General features: G+C 38.6%; 1 protein-coding gene across 5 annotated transcripts in view; it reads right to left on the bottom strand.

Moving 5' to 3' along the window:
* KITLG (KIT ligand) overlaps positions 1–22,022 on the bottom strand; it is an 89,110-nt gene that overhangs the window by 52,011 nt on the left and 15,077 nt on the right. For all 5 annotated transcript variants that reach the window (XM_061205006.1, XM_061205009.1, XM_061205008.1 and 2 more), the window contains exon 2: positions 318–431. In XM_061205006.1, the coding sequence (XP_061060989.1) occupies positions 318–431 (114 nt within the window). The remainder of the gene's footprint in view (positions 1–317; positions 432–22,022) is intronic.

Below are 22,022 nucleotides of genomic sequence, written 5' to 3'. Positions count from 1 at the left end.
AGAGATAATGGGGAACAAGCTAGTGCTGGCACATCAGCACAGAGAACTCGCCAGTGTCCTTCACTGCCTGTGAAGGAGATGAAAAGACCAGCAAAGAAACAAAGCCACTTCCGTGGGGTGCAACAGGCCAACTTTACCAACAAGATGCTCCATGACCTTAAATATCTCCCTACCTGCTCTCTACAAACTCTTTAGAATAACTCAGTGACTTCTCTCCTGGTCTTCGAAAAATACTAATTTGGGGCAAGAAAAAAGGAAATCTTTTTCAAAAAGTACAAGAAAAAGAGTCACAGCAATTGAAAGCATTCCTTACTTACCAATTTTGTAACGTCTTTCACATCATCAGTCACACGGTTCCTGCAGATCCCTTGAGTTTTGACGAGAGGATTAAATAGGAGCAGTTGAAGATAAATGCAAGTGATAATCCAAGTCTAGATGAAAACAGAAAACATGCTGGTGATCATCCGTGAAAATCCGTAGTCACTAAAACTATTAACAATTAACATCTTCTGCCTTAATGTGAAAAAGGGAATCCACCTGTTTGTTTGTTTTTTTTTAACGCTCCTGGCTTAAATACAATTAGATGCAATTAGATGCTGAGTTTTCAAACTATGCTGACCAAATTTTTAAAAAATTTTCTGTTAAAATATGGTTTGGATTTTTCATTTCAATGACAGTATTGTTAACTTTTGTCAAAAGCTTTCTACGGGCAATTCCCCAATGGCAATTAGGAGTGAACTTGTAGCAACATGTGAAGGATTTATCACTTAAGGTGTTTTCTAAAAACTAGGGAATGCATAAAATTCATACCTTAAGGCACCAAAAGAAATTTTCTCTACTTTAAATGTAGACTGTTTGGCAAGTAGCAGCAAAACCCTGAGAAGTGCTTTAATCCGATAAGCTAATAGTATAACCCAGTCAAAGTGAGCGGGAGAGAGAGAGACTTAGATATAGGACAGAATTTAACCTAATTTGTGAGACATCAAAAGAATCATTGTTTTGAATCACAGCTTTTCAGCCATTTATTGGCAGACCATAACCAATATGTCAATTAATAAGGAAAAATATTTTCTTAGTCAATGGGAAGACATTCTTGAATCCTAGCATGAACCCACACTCACACGCCCCACAAAACACCTCTCTTTGAAAATAACTCTTTCAGATATGTAAAATAGCTACCTTTGTGCATGGCTTATTTTTTCTTATTACACTATATTTTATGTTTTTAAAAATCTGGGCATCTCTTTTTTTTCTTCAGTATCTTTACAACACATAGCAGAACCTTGAATATAAAAAGCTCTTAATAAATATTTGCTGGATGAATCAGTGACCAAGGTAAAAAAAAAAAAAAAAGAGTGTAATGCTTCAAATTTGATACCTGTTTATTGAGCTTGTATTATGAGACAGAGACTGAGCCAGTCACTAGAGAAACAAAGGTGATAAGACACCCTTGAAATGCAGATGCAGGTAAGTAGGTGACACCCACACCCCGTGATAAATGCTTTGGGAACTCAGAGGAGGAAAAAATTAATCAGTTGACCTTAAGGGAGACAACTCGTAGCAGAAAGACAGTGCCAAGAAAAGCCAGAGAGAAAATGTGACTCTGGCTGGATTTTAGAGGACAAAAGAAGAGTTTGCAAGAGTTGACAAGGAAGGGACAAGTATTCCAGGAAAAATAAACAGCATGAGCAAAACATGGAGATGTGAAGATATTTTAAAATGTGGGAGTTCTTTTAAGAGTTAACATTCATCTATGGCATCTTAAAATTACACAAAGGCCCATCTGCACATGGCTAGAAATCTTTCCTATTTATTATGTAACCAGCCATGTATTATATGGAACTGGATTATTATTTTCAATTAATATCTGCAAGCTAAATAGACATTACACTGGACCAAATTATAATTATCATTTACTAAAATTTCTAAGACTACAATGCTACCTACATAGATAATAGTGGCTTCAAAACAAAACTAAAACCCTTTTATTGTTTTACCACTGTAATCTACGTATTTTAGCAGTAATCCTGCTTAATGTTGTTTAAGGCTACTTTGAGCATGGTGGGGTCCCACTCTTCATAGCATCATCTCCCTTCGACCAAAATGAAGACTGAATTGTGTAAATGATTTGTTTGGGGGATTCTTCTTTTTGGACAATCCCAACACATAAAATATCCTCTAATATCCCTTCATGTACGTAAGTATAATTGCTTAAACTCAAGCTTTCTTTTATACTGTCATTGCTAAGACCTAACCCTCCCTTGAAATATATTTCTCCAAGATCCTCTTCCATGATATGATTTTGGAATCTTCCCTAAGGACCTCTGTAAATGGCCAATCTCACTAATAACCATATTCATATTCTAGGCTCTAAGAAATATAAAGGCATGGGGTGGGGGAGGGGGAACTGGAGGAAGGTGGTCAAAAGGTACAAACTTCCAGTCATAAGATAAATAAGTACTAGGGACGTAATGTACAACATGATCAATATAATTCACACTGCTGTACGTTACATAAGAAAGTTAAGAGAGTATATCCTAAGAGTTCTCATCACAAGGAAAAACATTTCTATTTCTTTTGTATTTATATAGATTTTGTATCTATATGAGATGGCAGATGTTCTTAATATGGTAGTCACTGAATGATGACAAATAATTATGCTGTACACCTTAAACTTATACAGTGTATATGTCAATTATATCTCAATAAGACTAGACGAAAGAAAAGAAATACAAGGGCAGAAATTCTGTTGACTTCTCTTTGCCATGTCTTATGCCTGACACTGAAGAAACTACACAAACATTTGTTCACTCATTCATTCATTCAGCAAATATTTATTAAGCACCTAGTGCTACTGTGTGCCAGGCACTGTTCTAGATGCTGGGGATACATTAGTTAAAAAAAAAAAAAAAAAAAAGCAAAAATTCCTGCCATCATAAGCTTAGCTTCTAGTGAGGGAAGGCAGACCATAACCAATAAACATAATAAATAACCAGATTATATAGTAGGTCAAAGGTGTGCTGTGAAAAAAGAAAAATTAGATCACATTAAAGGGGATTAGAATTATAATGCCTACTCTGCTCTACTAGCAGCATGGTCTTAGGTTCAAGGTGACAATCACACTCATGAGGCATCAGAGGCTTCACGCAGCACCAAGTGTACTACTGAGCTGATATCTGATGGGGCCTCATTGGGAAGGCAATGTTTTATCAAAGATTAGATGGAGCTAAGGGAGTTATCCAAGCAGATGTCTGTGGGAGAGTATTATAGACAGAGAGGCTAGTGCAAAGGCCCTAAGGTCTATTTTGTGTTGTTGTTGTTTTCAACTGAATCTTTCAAGATATTTTATTATAAAAGTAATATATTATCATTATCAAACATTTGGAGAAGAAAAAAAACTTAGTTGGAATGTCACTACCCTGACAAGTTTTAGAAAGTATATCTTTTTTCCCCATTATTATAAAATAAATGCATACTCATTGATTTAAGGAATCTGCTTTATTTAAGGAACAGCAAGAATAAACCAGGGGGGCAGTGAAGATGATGATGTCAGAGAGAATGGAGAGGCCAGATCATGTAGGGTCTTGTATACCCACCTGGACTTTTGACTTTTACTGTGAACGAAAAGGGATTCATTGCAGGATTTTGAGTATAGGAGAGATACAACATATTTAAAACTTTTTAAAAAGAGACTGTTTGGAAGTTTCTTACAAAACTGAACATATTCTTACCATATGATCCAGCAATCATGCTCCTTGGTTCTATCCTAAAGAGCTGAAAATGTGTGTCTATACAAAAACCTGCACACTGATTTTTATAGCAGCTTATTCAAAATTGCCAAAATTTGGAAGCAACCAGGATGTCCTTCAGCAGGTGAATAGTTAAATAAACTGTGGTATATCTGGGGAATGGACTTTTACTCAGCACTAAAAAGAAATGAGCTATGAAGCCATAAAAAGACATAGAGGAAAAAATGCATATTACTAAGTGAAGAAGCCAATCTGAAAAGGCTATACACTGTTTTGATTCCAACTACTATGACATTCTAGAAAAGGCAAAACTATGGAAACAGTAAAAAGATCAGTGGTTGCCGGGGGTTGGAGGGGAAGGGATGAATAGAGCACAGAGGATTTTTAGGGCAGTGAAAGTACTCTATATGATACTATAATTCTGAATACATGTAATTATACATTTGTCTAAACTCATAGAATGTTCAACACCAAGAGTAAACCCTAGTGTAGACTATGGGCTCTGGGTGATTAAGATGTGTCAAGGTAGGTTCCTCAGTTGCAACAAATGCACCACTCTGGTGGGGGTGTTGATAACGGGGGAGGCCATGCATGTGTGGGGGGCAGGGGGCACTGGGGAAATCTCTGTACCTTCCTCTCAATTTTGCTATGAACTGCTCTAAAAATATAAATTATTTCCAAAAAAAAAGAGATCACTTTAATTGCTGTGACTTTAGGCTAACAATAGGTAGAAACAGAGTGACCAATTTGGGGCTATTGCTATAATCCAAGCAAGAAAGGGTCGTAGCAGTGCATTGCCCAGAGGTGGTTAGATTCTGGATGCCTCCTGAAGATTGAGCCGATAGGATTTCCTGACAGCTGGAGAGTGCTTTGAGAGAGAGTCAAAGACAACTCCAAGGATTCTGGTCTGAGCAACTGGAAGGATGGTGTTGCCATCAAATGATATGGGGAAGGCTGAGGGGTAGAGAAGGTTTGGGGGGCAGATCTGGAGTTAAGTTTTGAGTGTGCTCAGTTTGAGATGTGTTTTGAGACATCCTAGTGATGAAACTAGGTCAGGATATTTCAATCTGGATTGAGGAGGGAAGTTTGGGCTGGATATATAAATATGACAGCTTTTGATATATAAATGGAATTTTAAGCAAAAGAGTGGATGAGACCATCAAGGGAGTGAGTACAAACAGAAAAAAGAACAAAGAACTGGGTCCTATGGTGCTCTAACCTTAAGAGGTCTGGCAAAAGATTTAGAACACACAAAGGAGCCTGAGAGAGGAGCCAGAGGAGGAGGAAGAACCCAAGTTAAAAAAAAAGAAAAAAAGAAAAAGTAAAAGTACCTTAAGGAGAAGGTTAAACTATGAAACTACGTCAAATACTCGCAATAGGTCAAGTAAGATGAGGACTGAGAACTGATCATTGGATTTAGCAGCATAGTCACTGGTGACATTAACAAGAGCATTTTTATTGAAGCAGTTTGGGAAAGGCCAGGCAGGAGTGGATTTAATAGAGCATGAGAGGTGAGTGATTAAAACCAGTGCATATAGACAGCTCTTTTAAAGCGGTGTCCTTCAAAGGAGAGCAAATAAATAAATGAACAAAGAAATAAGTAAAAACAAAGTGAGATGGGAGTTGGTGAGGAATTAGGTTGGGGGGAGGGGAGAGTCTTATTTATAAGACGGCAAAAATACCAGGATGTCTGTATGCCTATGGGGATGGTCCAGTAGGAGGTGCAATTGGCACAGTGGGTCAGAACAGAGAGACATCAGATGTCCTTGAGAAGACAGGAAGGGGTGAGATCCTGTCTCAAGCAGAGGGCCTGGCTTTAAATAGAGTACATACTGTAGTTCATCAGTACCAGCAGGCAGGATGTCTGAATGTGTATGCAGCTGCTTGTGCTTTCTGAACAATACAGTGAATAACAGTTTCCACTTACTGAACATTTACTATGTACCAAACATTTTGTCTAGCTTACCACAAACAAAATTTAAGTTTCATCTATCCTAATTCTGAAGATGAAGAAACTGAGGTAGAGAGACATTCAGTGACTTCTAAGTGGTGAGATCAGGACGAAAACTCAGGTCTGTCCAATTCGAAATCCTGTCCTCTTCACCACCTCATACTGTCACAGCACTTCAAGAAAGCTGTTACATCACTGGTGAGGACTCTGACGCCATCTCTCCAAGACTTTAATAATTTTTCAAATATCACGCATATGGAGACAAGTTTGTTCCCTATTCCAAGCCAAAGCTGAATATTGTACATTTTTCAGAACTTTTAATTTTATAATTTTTATATATGTTCTTTGATAGTTTAAAAATATATATTAATACAGACTTCTATAATAATTGCACAATAATTTCACCAGGGCAGCATTTTTTTTTGGATCAGTTATATACAAACATCTGTATGGATGATTTTGCTCAATTTATTGGAGTCTATTTGGTTAGGACTAAACTTAAATCTGTTAATACGTTCAAATATCCCTGAGAGAATATAAATTGGTGCAGTCACTATGGAAAACAGTATGGAGGTTCCTCAAAAAACTAAATATAGAGTTGCCATATGATCCTGCAATCCCACCCCTGGACATATATCAGGAGAAAACTGTAATTCAAAAAGATACATGCACCCCAATGTTCACTGCAGCACTATTTACAATAGCCAAGACATGAAGACAACCTAAATGTCCATCAACAGATGAATGGATAAAGAAGATGTGACACATATATACAATGGAATACTACTCAGCCATAAAATAGAATGAAATAATGCCATTTGCAGCAACATGGATAGACGTAGAGATTACCATACTAAGTGAAGTAAGTCAGACAGAGAAAGACAAACACAATATGATATCACTTATATCTGGTATCTAAAATATGACACATGAACTTATCTACGAAACAGAAACAGACTCACAGACATAGAGAACAGACTTGTGGTTGCCAAGGGGGAGGGAGGTGGGGGTGGGATGCAGATGCAAACTGCTATATATAGAATGGTTAAACAACAAGGTCCTACTGTATAGCACAGAGAATTATATTCAACATCCTGTGATAAACCATAATGGAAAAGAATATGAAAAAGAATGTATTTGTGTGTATGTGTGTGTGTGTGTGTATATATATATATATATATATATATATATATATGTATGTATAACTGAATCACTTTGCTGTACACCTGAAATTAACACACTGTAAATCAACTATACTTCAATAAAATAAATTAAAAATAAATTAAAAATAAAAACCAAATATCCCTGAGAAACTTATATTTCATGAGGCATTTTATTTTAAAGCTATTAAGTAAACTGATATTTTAATTTAATTTTGTATATACAGTTGACCCTTGAGCAATGCAGGAGTCATCCATGTATAATTTATAGTCAGCCTTCCCTATCCCTGGTTCCTCAGCATCCGGGGATTCAACCAACCTGGGACCATGTAGTACTGCAAGTATTTACTATTGAAAAATATCCACATATAAGTGGACCCATGCAGTTTCAAACGCATGTTGTTCAAGGATCAAGTACTTTGCTACTGATGAGTATTCACCTTTCATAAAATTCAATCATTCACTCAGGCATAACTAAACATTAGGATGGGGGAGCAGTCAAGGCAGAAATGTACTGACAATTCTGCACAGCAGTAGTAATACCTCCCTATCAGTATTCTTGGGAGAGGGCCGAAATGAGGAGCTTACTTCTTTAAATGGAAAAGTATTTTTTCCATATTATTCTATGCAGAAATTTTTCTAATATATAGTACACACATTTCCCTGATTTCCTAAACAGTGGCTAGAAATATTAAACTTTGCTTCTCTTTGATGATTCATTTTCATCAAATAAAGGGAAGACTAAATGAAATAAGCCGGACACAGAAAGACAAATATCGTATGATCTCACTTATATGTGGAATCCAAAAAAAGAAAAGTCGAACTCATAGTAACAAAGAGTAGAACAGAAAGGTGGGTGCCAGAGGCTAGGGGGTAGAGGAAAATGGGGAGATATTGATTAAAGGGTACAAACTTTCAGTTATAAGATGAGTAAGTTCTGAAGACCTAATGTACAGCATTTTGACTACAGCTAATACTACTATATTGTTTACTTGAAATTTCCTAAGAGAGTAGATCCCAAGTGTTTTCACCACACACAGAAAAAAGGGTAACAGGATAGTTTGACTGTGGTCATCATTTCACAATGTATCCATATATCAAAACATCCCATTGTGCACCTTAAATATATACAATTTTATTTGTCAGTCACACCTCAATAAAGCTGGGGGGAAAAATCATTTTGGTCATGTAGTTGTGACTGCCCACCTCCAAGGAGCTCCAAATTTTACTGTACTTGTTTGAACGACTGCTTTTACAATTTTATTTTCATTTTTGTTGGTTTGTTTCTTAGTTTACCTATTTCTCCCATACTGTCAGGTCATTATTTGCAACATATTTTTACTGTTAACGTGCCCATCTCTGGCCTCCTGTAGTCCCGGAGGCAAACACAACACATGGCCCATGGGGGGTGCTTATAGTAGGCAGAATAATAGCAAAAAGACGGCCACGTCTTAATTTTCTTGGAATTTGTGACTATATTGACTTATATGGCAAAATGGACTTTGCAGATGTGATTAAGCGAAGGACCTTGATGTGGAGAGATTATCCTGGATTCTCTGAGTCCCATCTAATCACACAGGTCCTTACAAACTGAGAACGCTTCCAGCTCTGGTCAGAGAGATGCAGTGATGGGAGAAGGGTCAGAAAGATGTGACACGATAAGGACTTGACTTGCCATTGCTGGCACTGAAGATGGAGGAAAGGGGCCAGGAGTCAAGAAATGCAAGTGGCTTCTAGAAGCTGAAATAAGGCAAGGAAACAGTCTCCCTTAGAGCCTTCAGGAAGGCACAGTGTCATCGACACCTTGCTTTTAGCCCAATAAGCCCCATTTTGGACTTCTGAATCTCTAAAACCACAATATCATAAATCTGTATTGTTTTAGGTCACTAAATTGGTGGTGATTTATTCCAACAGCAATAGAAAAATAAATCAGAGCTCAATAAACTTACTTTCTGGGTGAATTACTGAATGAATGGAGCAGTGTACAATGTTCAAGCTGTTCCTGGTAAGGAAAACATACTGCCCCGCCAGTATTCTGGGCCCCCAACGCCTGCTTTAAGCAAAGCAGCTCAGTTTTTTTTCTGTTCTATTTGTTCATGCTTCTGGGTAAAATTTTGTTCGAACAAAGGTTTCCAAGGGCAAAAAAGAAAAAAAGTTCACACTTTTAAAAACCGGTAGTGTGATGGCAGGGTACAGAAGATGGATCCAGAAAACCTCTGAGCCCCACCATGTGACCTCAAACAAGCCAGTGAATCCTTCTGAGTATCTGTTTCTCAGTCTCTAAAATGAGAATCGTTTTTGCCTTACCCGTTCATGGAGTGGTGGTGAGAATCTTTTCAAACCACAGGTGTTGTGCAATGATTTGCTGTGTGGATTATAGGTTTTGGATTGTCTAGAAATCAGGGAAACAAGTGCTTAAAAACCATACAAATAAGAGAGTCCGGGAAAGGACTTCATAGAATCAATCTTGCATGAACAAAGAGTCTGACCTTTAGTACATGGGTATGTTGAGGCTGATTTGGGGGTCAGATGCATTTTTCAATTTATTTCTTAGTTCTCAACTGTGCTGAGAGTAGCTTCGGTTAATAGACATTTGACTTCCAATGGAGTTTTCTCTCTCTTTCTCTTTCTCTAACTTCTGGAGACTCCAACAAGGGTATTCGGGTGCCTGAACATGTGGGCAGGTGCGCACACACACACCGTATTAGATAGAAAGCTGAAGCAAAATGTCCCTGCGTTTGTGACTTCTGCTCTAAAATGTATCATTTCCATTTGGGTAATCATCTCTTGCTGTTTTTTCTGTAACACTCTCTGCTTCTGCATATGACATTTTTCTTTGGCTACTTTGTTTTTAGCATCGTACAACTCTTCTCTCTAGGTCACGCTTGTTGTGTGATAACCTCTCATTTCACGATAACCTCTCACTGCACGGTCACATTAAACTAATCTTATTGTCGGCAGTTCTAGATTTTTTTAAATTTAGAGGCATGCGTCAAAAGTGTCCCCCATGTACTCTGCACAACACACAAAATTCCAATAACCCTTTCATTGCTAAAAGTTGCCTTCAATTTATTTACATGATGAAAAAACTAATGAGAAATCCTTATGCACTGTTAGAACTAAAATATGCAGTAGAAACAGTCGTGGCGGAGGGAAGAAATAGTGACTAAAATACACACTCAATTGTGAATGACAGATATAGCAGGTCTCTTTCTGGGAGCAGGTTTTAACAGTGGCAGATGGTACTGAAAAGGAACTTTGAAAGGGAAAATTTACAGGAAGACAAGGCTGGAGACTCTGAAGGCAAAGGTCTTCCTTAAATCTCATTTTTGTTGAGAACCAATCCCAACAGACCCCAGTGGAATATTCACCCATTCATCAATTCTTCCTGAGCATAACAGCCTTCCTTACAATAAAAAGTCACATGCCAGAGAAAAGAACTGCAAAGCCCCCTTAAAGCAAACTATTTACTTGATCTGAACATGTGTTATTACACAGAAGTCAGGTTGCAGACTCCTTTCCTTCAGTAGAAACTAACATGCATGCAGCCCAAGAACATCAGGGCAACATATGCTGTTCAGGAAACCAGAAGATTCCAATCTTCTAAACTTGGGGAAAAAAACAAACTTTTCTATGACCATGAGAAGTGGTTTTAAAATATTCATTGCCAGGATCCACGTTACAGACTTTCCAAAGTCGAAAAGGTAAGTGGGGCATCTGTGTAGCTCGTTTTCTTTATGCAGAGAACTACAAAATAGTACTAGGGCTGCCCCGAACAAAACAGCAGCTGCTGCCAGAAACAACATTCATCTCTTCTTTAATCTCGTCTGCCAGCTAGCCAAGCAGGCAGTTCCCTTGCAGCCCAAATGTGCTTTGGAAGAGAGCCAACTGGCTCAGCTACCCAGAGCCAGGAAAGCAAGTTACCAAGATACAGGTATAGGAATTAGTCCTGAGTTCAGATTTTCTGCGGTCATAGGAACCATACCCTCCCAAAATAATCTTAACCTAAAGCAACAACAGACTGTTGGTCAGTGAATAACGGTTTAATTCTATATGACTTCTTCCTTTTTTATTGCTCAACAAGATTTTACCATTCAACATTATGAAGGAAATACCTAAGCAACCTACACTGACTCAAATTCTTCTCTACTGACTGTCCAGTAATCTCGAAGGGTCAAAGGAAACCGCAGATTGGTCGTTTTTAGTGCTATGAGGAAAGGAGACATTAACAGGCCAATTAAGTGAAACTCAAACCAGCTTGAAGTCCAAGTTGGTCCACTAAAATCCTGTAAAGTTACTCACCCTTCTGCCTCTCTCAATGCAGATCTTTTTGTGAAGTAGAATATTTGGAAATATGGGTAAGTATGCTCTTATAACAAAATCTGAACATCCTAGAAGTGAATTGCTTAATAGAAAAAGGCAGACAATGGCTTTAAGGTAAAAAGAGAACTTAAGGATTTCAAGGTATTCAATCTACAGGAAAAAATGGGGAGACGGGGAGAATCACCCTGTGACAGTTCATCCTTACTCTATATTTAAATGCTACTTAAAGGGGGAAATGACTCACATATATTGACTCCTACTAAGGGCCACACATAGCAGTTTGCAGACATTATTTCGTATGATATTCCCATCAACCAGGTAGATTATTTTTATCCCATTTTGTAGGTGAGTAACACATGATTCAATGAGATTAAGTAACTTGTTTATGGCTACACTGCTAGTAAATCCCTGGACCAAGTTTATTCTTTTAATTTTATTGAAGTACAGTTGATTTACAGTGTTTTAGGTGTACAGCAAAGTAATTCAGTTGAATATATATATTCTTTTCCATTCTTAGGTTATTACAAGATATTGAATATAGTTCCCTGTGCTATACAGTAGGTCCTTGTAGTTTATCTATTTTATATATAGTAATGTGCATCTGTTAATCCCAAATTCCTAATTTATCCCTCCCTCCCTTTCCCCTTTGGTAACCATAAGTTTGTTTTCTATGTCTGTGAGTCTATTTCTGTTTTGTAAATAAGTTCCCTTGTTTCTTTCTTTCTTTCTTTTTTTTTTTTTTTTAAAGATTCCACATATCAGTGATCTCATATGATGTTTGTCTTTCTCTGTCTGACTTACTTCACTTAGTATGATAATCTTTAGGTCCATCCATGTTGCTGCAAATGGCATTATTTCATTCTTTTTTATGGCTAAGTGACATTGCATTGTGTATATGTATCACATCTTCTTTATCCATTCATCTGTTGATGGACATTTAGGTTGTTTCCATGTCTGGGCTCTTGTAAATAGTGCCATAATGAACATTGGGGTGCATGTATCTTTTTGAATTACAGTTTCCTCTGGATATATGCCGAGGAGTGGGATTGCAGGATCACATGGCAACTCTACCTTTGGTTTTTTAAGGAACCTCCATACTGTTTCTCCATAGTGGCTGTACCAATTTACATTCCCACCAAGAGTGTAGGAGGGTTCTCTTTTCTCCATACCCTCTCCAGCATTTATTATTTGTTGACTTTTTGATGATGGCCATTCTGACTGGTGTGAGGTGATACCTCATTGTAGTTTTGATTTTCATTTCCCTAATAACTAGTGATGTGGAGCATCTTTTCATGTGCCCATTGGCCATCTGTATGCCTGGACCAAGTTTAAATCAAGACTAGAAAGAAAAACACTGGGCCAATCAGATAATAAAACTGACTTCATTTATATCTAATGAACAATTAAGTTTCATTTACAATGCCTATGCTGTGGACAGCATATAGGTCTCTTTAACTGCATTAGTTTCTAACTGAAACAACAATGTCAAATTATGACCAGGCTGGATAAACAAGTAGTGCATGTAAATCAGGTTATACTTGCGGTAGCTTTAAAAAAAATGCATAGCTAGAGGGAGAGGAGAGCTCAAAAAAAGTGATAAGTTGTTCTTTCTGATAAAAACAAAATTGAGTGCTTTCAGACTTCTAAGAAGAGCTATTTATTCATTCAACAGACACATATGGAGTACCTGATAATTACAGAAGGTAAAGATACAGAAGATATGGTCACGGCCTCAGGAAGCTCAAGCTCTTGGCGAACACAGCAGGTGGAGTATCTAAGAAGGGAAGGGCCCAGAGGGACAGCTAAACCTGACTTTGGGGTGGGGGAGGGAGACTGAGGGAGGGGCTCAGAGATAGCTTCTGGGAGGAGACAGCTTTTCCAAAGGTGGGTGGAAGGTAGCCAGGTCAAAGGGAGCTGGGGCGAAGACCCCTGACAGAGAAAGTAAAGAAGCAGGTGCCCACAGAAGTGAGGGAAGGAGACAAAACTGAAAAATGAGTTTCAAGGAATAAGCAACAATAGATGAGGCTAGAAAGATATGCAGAGGTCCTCCCAATTTTGCTAATTGATTTGGATTTTATCTTAAAGGCACTGGGGAGCTCCTGGCAGACTTTAAGCAGAGGAGTATCAAGATCTGATTTATTTTTGAAAAGTTTATCAGTCATCAGAATGAAGGATACATGGGGTGGAGGGGGGCAGCCAAAAAGCCTGGGGGCAGGAGGTCAGTTAGGAGGTCAATGAAGTTATCCAGAGGCCACATGAGGAGGGCCTTAACTAGCAAATGGCAGTGGGAATGGAGAGAGACAAGTTTAAGAGGATGTAGAAGTAAAAAGGAAGAACTTGGGTGACTGACAGAAAGCGTGTAGGGTATCAGGGGGAGAGTCACAAATGACTTCCGTGCTCCAGTTTGGGTGACTGAGGCAGAAGTGGTGCTATTCCCTGAGCCAGGATATGTAGCAGAAGAGGCAGCTGGGGATTGCAAGTTATCACCCCAAACCCTGGAGAACACCATTATATAAGAAGAAGAAAGAATTATCTGCACAGGAGACAAGAGAATGAGAAGCCAAATACATGAGAGGCAAATCAGTTGATTTGGGGGTACTGTGGCCAATAGGAAAAAAAAGTACCAAAGGGAGAGTATAATCAATAAAATAAGCACTAAAAAGATATCAACCGGTTGGTTGTTGAAGAGGGCCTAATGGAGCTGACCTTGATGAGGACAGTTTCCATGGAGTAAGACCATGGAGGATGAACCACAGGGGTCAGTGAGAGTGAGGGAATTTCAAGGGCATACTACAACAGAGTGGTAATGTCTGGAAGGGCTAGAAAGTTCAGTTCAGTCTTGGTAGATGAGAAGAGACATCTCTGAAAGAATGGGGCTAAAATGATAAACCAAGCCTTCTTCCTCCTTAAATAGCCTGTGCATGGGGGAACTCACCTGTGGTTAAGGAGAACCAGGTTAGCTCAGAGACTTTGCCCCTGTGTGAAAATACCTACAAAGGACTTCTACCTCAGGCTAGAATCTAGGGTCTAGGTATTCAAGTTTTATTATTTTTAATAGAGGCATAACGTGATAGAATAAGTATTTGTGCCAGCAGTATAGATTTCATCAGAAACAATGGTAATAGATAGGTCATTAGCTATTCATAAATATAGGTCTTCAGCAGTTTTATAAATGCAGAGGGAAAGGATGTATTTTACAGAGATGAGAGTTGATGACTAATTCTAATCAATATTATGAGAAGATGACATGTAACAAACCAAACTGGTCTAGAAAACTGGTGGGTGCGAGTTCACCATTGAACCTAGATTTACATATCTGTTACCAATTCTTTTTGCTATAAGTGTTTATTTTCAAAAAAATAAGAGCGACGCCCTCAACATTGGCAAGTACAGGAATATCGCCAGAAAAAAAAAATGACAGTTCTGAAATCCACATACCCAAATTCAGCACTTCGTGGGCACTGATTCTTTGGGGATGGCATTGTTCACTATTATGTCAATTGGTTGCTCTTAAAACTGAACCACGATGACATGTAATCTGAGGGTTGTAGCTTTCCAAAAACTGCTACAAAAACCTAAATCATAATTTGTATTCTTCCAACTATGTGACTCTCTTCTGAAATTGTGATCCCCTGTAAATCAAAAGTTCTGCAAAATCTGTACAATCTTTTGAACTCCAAACAACTGAGAGATGGAAAATGAGCGTGGGCTCCACTTGCTATCTGACTCCATGCACTGAATTTGGACTGAATGCCTAAACTTCCTAGAACTTCTTGTGTTTTTTTCCCCTATGGCTGTAATTAAATGTGCTCAGATGTTTTGTCAGATCAGCTACTGGGAGTCTGACAAGTTCGGTCTCACAGGCCCTTTTAATTTTTAAGAAGACTCAGTCTGAGGAAGCAGCTCAGGAAATCTCCAACAAAAGTTTTTGTTTGTTTCCCACCTGGGTTTTTGGACTACAAATAAACTAAATCTTTATACTCTGCTGGAACTGTTCCAAGTAGCATCAAAACAAGGGGGTCGAAGGCCTGAGCTCAAAGAACACTCACAATCTTGATCATTTTCTCCATCACATCAGATGACAAGCCAGATTTGCAAAGGTCACTGTATGAGCTTCCCTGATTATGCGACGTGTGCTGGACATACCAAGTGCCTCTGGTTGAACTGAAAAAACTGTTGAAATGTTCCCCTTCATGGAAGGTGCCCCAACTGAAACAAGGGGAGTTGCTGTCTTATGTTTAGATCAAAGTGTAATCATCTGGGGGTGTTTATTTAGAATGCAGATTCCTGGGCATCATGTGGAATCCAAAATTCTGAGGGTCCATCTCAGGAATGTGTACTTTTAACGAGATTCTTAGGTACTCTCTGAAGTCTTAGACATACTGTTTTAGGCTGTACTAGCTCATGGGTGCTATATCATTAGAGAAAACAAAAATGTCTGAAAAGGTAAATGAGGTTGCATTTGGTTCAAGGACTACATATTAGATACTCCTGATTTAGAGGAACTTGGAAAAAGAAAAGTTAAGTAGTGAGTGTAGAAGATACTGTGAGTTGACTCAATTCCCATTCCCGCTCTCTCTGAGCATATTCTTCTATACTGTAGTGGCTGCAAAATTAATATCTTGGACTCCATTGCAGTTAGCTAAAGTTGCAGGTACGACTTAGGTTTCAGCAGTCAGGCACAACTCTGCAAGATTCAATATGGAAAGAAAATCCTGGAGAAGAGAAGCTGGATGGATGCCGGGCAGGCATTTTGCTGGGTGGTAGTGAGGCAGCGAGACCCTGCCGTCAGCAGTGGTCCTGGCTGTACAGCACTTGTTGTTATGTAGCTGCTTTACAGATTGCCTTGGACTTAACTGTGTTCTGGGTTATGGGAGTGTTATGAAATCTCAACCTGTTGTTCTAGCCCTTCCAGTGGTTTTATAACCCATTAAATCAACTTCAATATATCCCTTTATGTTTAAACTAGCTAGAGTAGATTATATTGTCTGCAACTAAACCCTAAGCACTAGGAGAGAAAAATCCAAGTTACTGAGCATTTATTTCTCATAAAGGTCAGTCTAAACTTTCCTTAGGAATTTTCCATTAGTATTTCAAAATTCAAATTGTAAAATAACAATCACTTAAATTTTATCTTTAAAAGGCAGTTTTAAAAAAAATGTATTTATTTATGTCTGCCTTGGGTCTTTGTTGCTGCGCGTGGGCTTTCTCTAGTTGCGGCGAGCGGGGGCTACTCTTCACTGTGGTACGTGGGCTTCTCATTGCGGTGGCTTCTCTTGTTGCGGAGCACAGGCTCTAGGTGTGTGGGCTTCAGTAGTTGTGGCTCGCGGGCTCTAGAGCACAGGCTCAGTAGTTGTGGCGCACGGGCTTAGTTGCTCTGCGGCCTGTGGGATCTCCCCGGACCAGGGCTCAAACCCATGTCCCCTGCATTGGCAGGTGGATTCTTAACCACTGCGCCACTGGGGAAGTCCTAAAAAGGCAGTTTTTGATTGACAATCCCTGAGAATGTTAATGCAATTCTACCACTTGAAGCCCAGCAAAGCATCTGCCTTTGATGTGCTCAGGACATGTTCCTCTGATAACAATACACTTCAACTGCAGGTTCATTGCTTATGAAAGAGATGAGATGATGTTTAGAGAAGAAGAACATCAGCAAAGTAAGATGTAGATTCAAATCCTGATTCTGTCACTTACATGCTGCAACCTTCAACAAATTATGGAACCTCTCTGAGCCTCGGTTTTCTCATGGTGATAACATTTCTTTGGAGTTTTGAAAAGATTAATAAATAAGACAATGTTATAGTAGACCATGACATGACTGTTAATGTTATACTGGTATACCTTGGAGATACTGAGGGTTCAGCTCTAGACCACCACAATAAAGAGAATATTGCAATAAAGCAAGCAAGTCACACTAATTTTTTGGTTTCCCATTGCGTATAAAAGTTGTATTTACACTAATGCCATCATCTATTAAGCGTGCAATAGCATTACAACTTAAACAATGTACATATCTTAATTAGAAAATACTTTATTGTTAAAAAATGCTGACCATCATCTGAGCTTCAGCAAGTCTTAGTAGTCACATCAAACATCACTGATCACAAATCACCATGTTATAATAATGAAAAAGTTTGAAATACTGTGAAAATTTGTGATACAGAGACACAAAGTGAGCAAATGCTGGTGCAAAAGTGGCGCTGATAGACTTGGTCCAGGTAGGGTTGCCACAAACATTCAATTTGTAAAAAAAAAAAAAACAACAACAAAAAACAGAACCGTAATATCTGGGAAGCACAATAAAGTGAAGCGCAATAAAACAAGGTAGGCCTGTAGTTATTATTTTATCACTACTACTAATTTTTTAAATGTTGACTTTTAAATTAAAAGCTATGCTAACAGTGGATGTCACAATCCCATTTATGTTCTGCTTCCCCCATAGATTAAAGATCAGCACAGCAAGGTGATAAAAAGAGGTTGTGAAACTGACCCTTGGGCTTGGATTTGGGATCAGCTCTCCCAAAGCGGGCAGGCCCATCTCTACCTGGAGCAAAAGTGAGACTGAATTGTTTGGGCAATGGGTGAATGTTAACCTGAATAGTAGAGTTTCAAAAGTCAACTTTAGCTTCAGTAATAATCCAAGATGGCTTAAGAAAACAAAGTGTGTTTACTCAAGCACAGAGAACGGTATAGAGTGGGGGGCTGGGAGGCGGTGATTCTAGAATCAGGCTGCCCTAGCTTTAATCTCTACTCTGCCACTGACTAACCTTGTGGCCTTTGGAAAGTTATTTCATCTTTCTGTGCTTCAGCTTCCTCACCTGTATTATGGGCCTAATAATAGAACTTACTTCACAAACTTCGCGCAAAGGTATATACGCACTTGGTATATAGTATCTGACAGCCAGCTCACCCTCATAAATGTCCATGATGGTTAGTATCACTGCTGTCTTTTCAACCACACCTGGAACAAGCATCCCCAGTAATGTCATTTCCAAAATTGAAGACTGGTGGGTTCAAGCCACAACTCTGAGCACCATCCTTGATCCTTCCCATCTCCCTAGTTCCATATCCACTCTGTCAAGTGCTATTAGTTCTACCAGCAAAATACATCCTGAAACAACACTTCCCTCCATCTCATCTTGTGCCGAGCTTCCCTACTCCTGCCTGGAAGACTGCAAGGACCCTCTAAATAGCCTTCTTTGCTTTCATGCTTGCTACTCACAAGATTGTGGTCTTCAGGGAATGCAAAACATCACCACCAGCTTACAACCTCTGAATGATTTTCCATCACGTTTACGATAAAATACAAACTCCTGCTCAAGGTATACAAGGCCCTATTGAACGTAGACTTGCCCACCTCCATGCTCATTCTCACCATGCCCTCTTCCCACACCATACTCCAGCTACACTGGCCTCCTTTCTGTTCCTGAAACACCGGGAATGTATTCCTGCCTTAAGCCCTTTGCACTTACTGTTACAAGCTTTCTCCCTCCTGGGCTCTGAAAGAGGCAAGTCGTTCTGATCATTCAGGCTTCAGTTCAGATATCACCTTCTAGGAGAAACCTTCTCAGGTGACCTACCTTAAGCAGCTCCAGCACTCTCAGATCAATTTTATTTCCACCGAAGCACTTTTCATCAGAAATAAGAAACTGATGATAACCCAATTCATTTACTCTCATCACCTGTTCCTTCTGACAAGTGTGCAAATGGGGTGAGGACGAGAATTATACTATTCTTGTTCATCATTCTTATCTCTAGCACCTTGAAGTGCTCAAATACTCCTACCATCAAATTCTCTTTTATATGGTACTGACCATTGTGGTAGCACTCTCTGTCTGAATAGAGAATAAATTCAGGTATGTGAAATGGGGCACAGATGAAGTCAGGACAGTGTGTGATTCACTCCTTAGCAGATGGTGGCCCTATCACACAATGGAATTGCAACATTACCCACCAGCTGTGCTTGTTACCTGTCTCCTGCTGGAGTTTGAGTCCCATAAGGCAAGTACTTTCCGTCCCTCACTGTTTTGTCCAAAGTGGGTAGAGCAGTGCTGAGTACAGACAAGCCTTTCATAAATATTTGTTGAATGAATGAATGAAGGATAAACAGAAGAGTTTTGCTCATCCATTGGGCATAAACCATTGTCCTCCTTCCTATTCTTGGGTCCAATAACTGCTAAACCTTAATGATAACAAGGGTGAGTAATGTTGCAACATTCTCTTAATTATCCAAAATGTGACATTAGCTAAATGCTTCTCAGTTTGAACTTTTAAACTTTTTCTTTGCACCTTTAAATACTTCTCTAGCCCCATGAAAATGGAAAATTAGGATATAAAACCAGGGATAGACTGTAAGCCCCATGAAGAGCAGGAATAATGTGTTTTGCTCACTGCTGTAGCTTTAGCCTCTAGCACAGAGCTCTGCTTGTAGTAAATGCTAAATAAACTATTTTTAATGAACAACCAGTGGAAAATGCCTTCACTGGCAGATGTGGCCAAAATGTGATAATAACCCAAAGTGCAGACCCGCCTGTAAAATCCCCAGATTCCCTTTCTAAAGGAACTAGATGAGTATCATGTGTAGTTACTTTCCTTTACTGACTCAACGGGGGCAAAACAAAACAAAACAAAACAAAACAGAAAAACAAAAAAAAAAACCCACAGACCTGGAATGCAGACACTTTCCTACAGTAAGTTCAGTGGAAGTCTCTGAGAGGTCTACAATTCTGCACTTTATTTAGAATTCAGTATAAGATGCATCTATAAATTTCTTCCTCTCTCCCAATGAGCTGCAATCCATCAAAATTTCTAAAGCAGCCATGCATAAAAAATTATTCATGGTGATTCTGCACTGGGGAACACATGCAAGGAATATGATTTCACTTGGGAGCAGGCGTGTTCAGAAGTGATGACATAGGTTAAGCTTTTAAATGCTAATCTTATCTCTTCTCAAAGCACTGGATGACACTTATCTGTCATCCCTGCCAGAGAAGGCAAAAGAAAAAAAAAAAAAAGCTCACACTCACAGAACTAAATTATTTTTTTTTTTACGTCATCCAGACCCATTCCTAGTTTGACTAAAGAATAAAATCAACTACCTTTGCTTCAGAGTAACACAGGCATAATATCACTGTTCCCCTCTGACAAGACTTGTTTGCAAGAAACAGAAAGTTGCATGCCAGACTACTCAGGAGTGGACTCAAATGACACTCCCCCTCACCACCCCCCCTCCAAAATAGGCTTTATTATTGCATTTTCATGCTAATAAGCATGATTAAGTGGCAAACTCTTTTATTCCGATTTTTCACCATGACATCATGGAGTTGTGCTGAGCATTCTCCATAATATCACTATGTAGGAAGAGACTCCAAATTCAGCAGAGAAAGGAAGATGCAGGACAGAAATAAAAAAGACGACTTTTTACAATGTATCAGGATGTGAGTAGTGGCATCACACAGTTTATTATTACTATTTTTTAAAAGGTTCTGAGTTAACAATCTTCAAAGTAAATGTCAACTATTTTGTGTTCTGAAATTCTTCCTCAAAGATGACCTGGGAAGATTATCAATTAAGCTTCCTTGTTTAATAAAACAAAAGAAGAATATGGAAAATGTACTTTAAACCCTCAAGTCCTAACTCTAAATAATGCTAGGGGAAAACAAAAAGGAACTTTCTCCTTGGGTCAGGAAAGAAGATGAGTGAGTATCCATTGCAAGATTATCCTTTGGGCTTTTTTCAAAGCAGCTGCTTTGCTGTGGAATCAAAAGTGGCTGGAGGAATACATGTAAACAGGAAGACTGCTTGGAAAGCAAAGAGATTCTCTCACCATATAGGAGAGAATGGGAATCTCAGGAAATGAAGACAGGGCCGTGTATCCAGCTAAATGAAATTTAAAAGATATGCTTCAGCTGCTGTATGATTCAAGTGCCAAATCTGCACAAGCCATTTTGCACATCCACTTCATTGTTTAATTTTTGTGTGTCATCTCCTCTTCTCATTTACGGTCCTTTTTGGAGATTTTGTTTGTAAATTGAGACAGGAGGTAGATTTCGCTACTTGTAATGTGATTATTATCCAAAACTTGAAAAAGTTTTATGGGTTTCAGAAATGATAACCTTTCAGTTTACACACAAAACCAAGCAGCTTACCTGATTTAAAAAACAGAAAAAAAGAAAAGGTAAAATAGGCCATGCTGTAAGGTTGCATAACTTTAACAACTTCAGAACTTTTGAAAACTTGGCATCAAAATATTGGGTTGGCCAAAAAGTTCATTTGGGTTTTTCCGTAAGATGTTATGAAAAAACCCAAACGAACTTTTTGGCCAACCCGATAGTTTTGTGAATGTTTTATAGTACACAAATCTAAAAAATGTTAACTTTAGAGCACTGAATTGTAAAGCAGTTGTATCATTGCCTCGGGTCACTAAGATGGTGGCTTCTAATCACAGATGAAATTTGAAAACATCACTTCTTATTAAATCCTTCTCCAACTTTCTTCCTCCACACTTAAATACGTCTTTGATCTTGAGTAATGAAACATCACTTTTGCTAAATTCCTTAATCACATCAGTCTTAAATCCACAAGTATCATTTAAAATGAACCATCTAAATTTCTCATATTGTCTATTGTCTCATATTTCTTTCATCAATTTCTTGCTAGAGATTATACACATCAGAATCTAAAACTACACAACATCCTTTCCTTGTCTATTGCACTGGCTAACCATTAACCAACACAAACTGTGGAAAGAAAATATGAAAGGAAGCTTCTTGAACGTGGGTGAGCTGGAAAGAAGAATTCATTTACTCTACTTATAACAGTCTTATTCATTATTATGTA

Source organism: Eubalaena glacialis, chromosome 11 (genome assembly GCF_028564815.1).
Source record: "Eubalaena glacialis isolate mEubGla1 chromosome 11, mEubGla1.1.hap2.+ XY, whole genome shotgun sequence".
NCBI classification, from domain to species: domain Eukaryota; kingdom Metazoa; phylum Chordata; class Mammalia; order Artiodactyla; family Balaenidae; genus Eubalaena; species Eubalaena glacialis.
The sequence above is the reverse complement of the archived record's forward strand: the minus strand, read 5'-3'. Positions and strand labels throughout refer to the sequence as shown.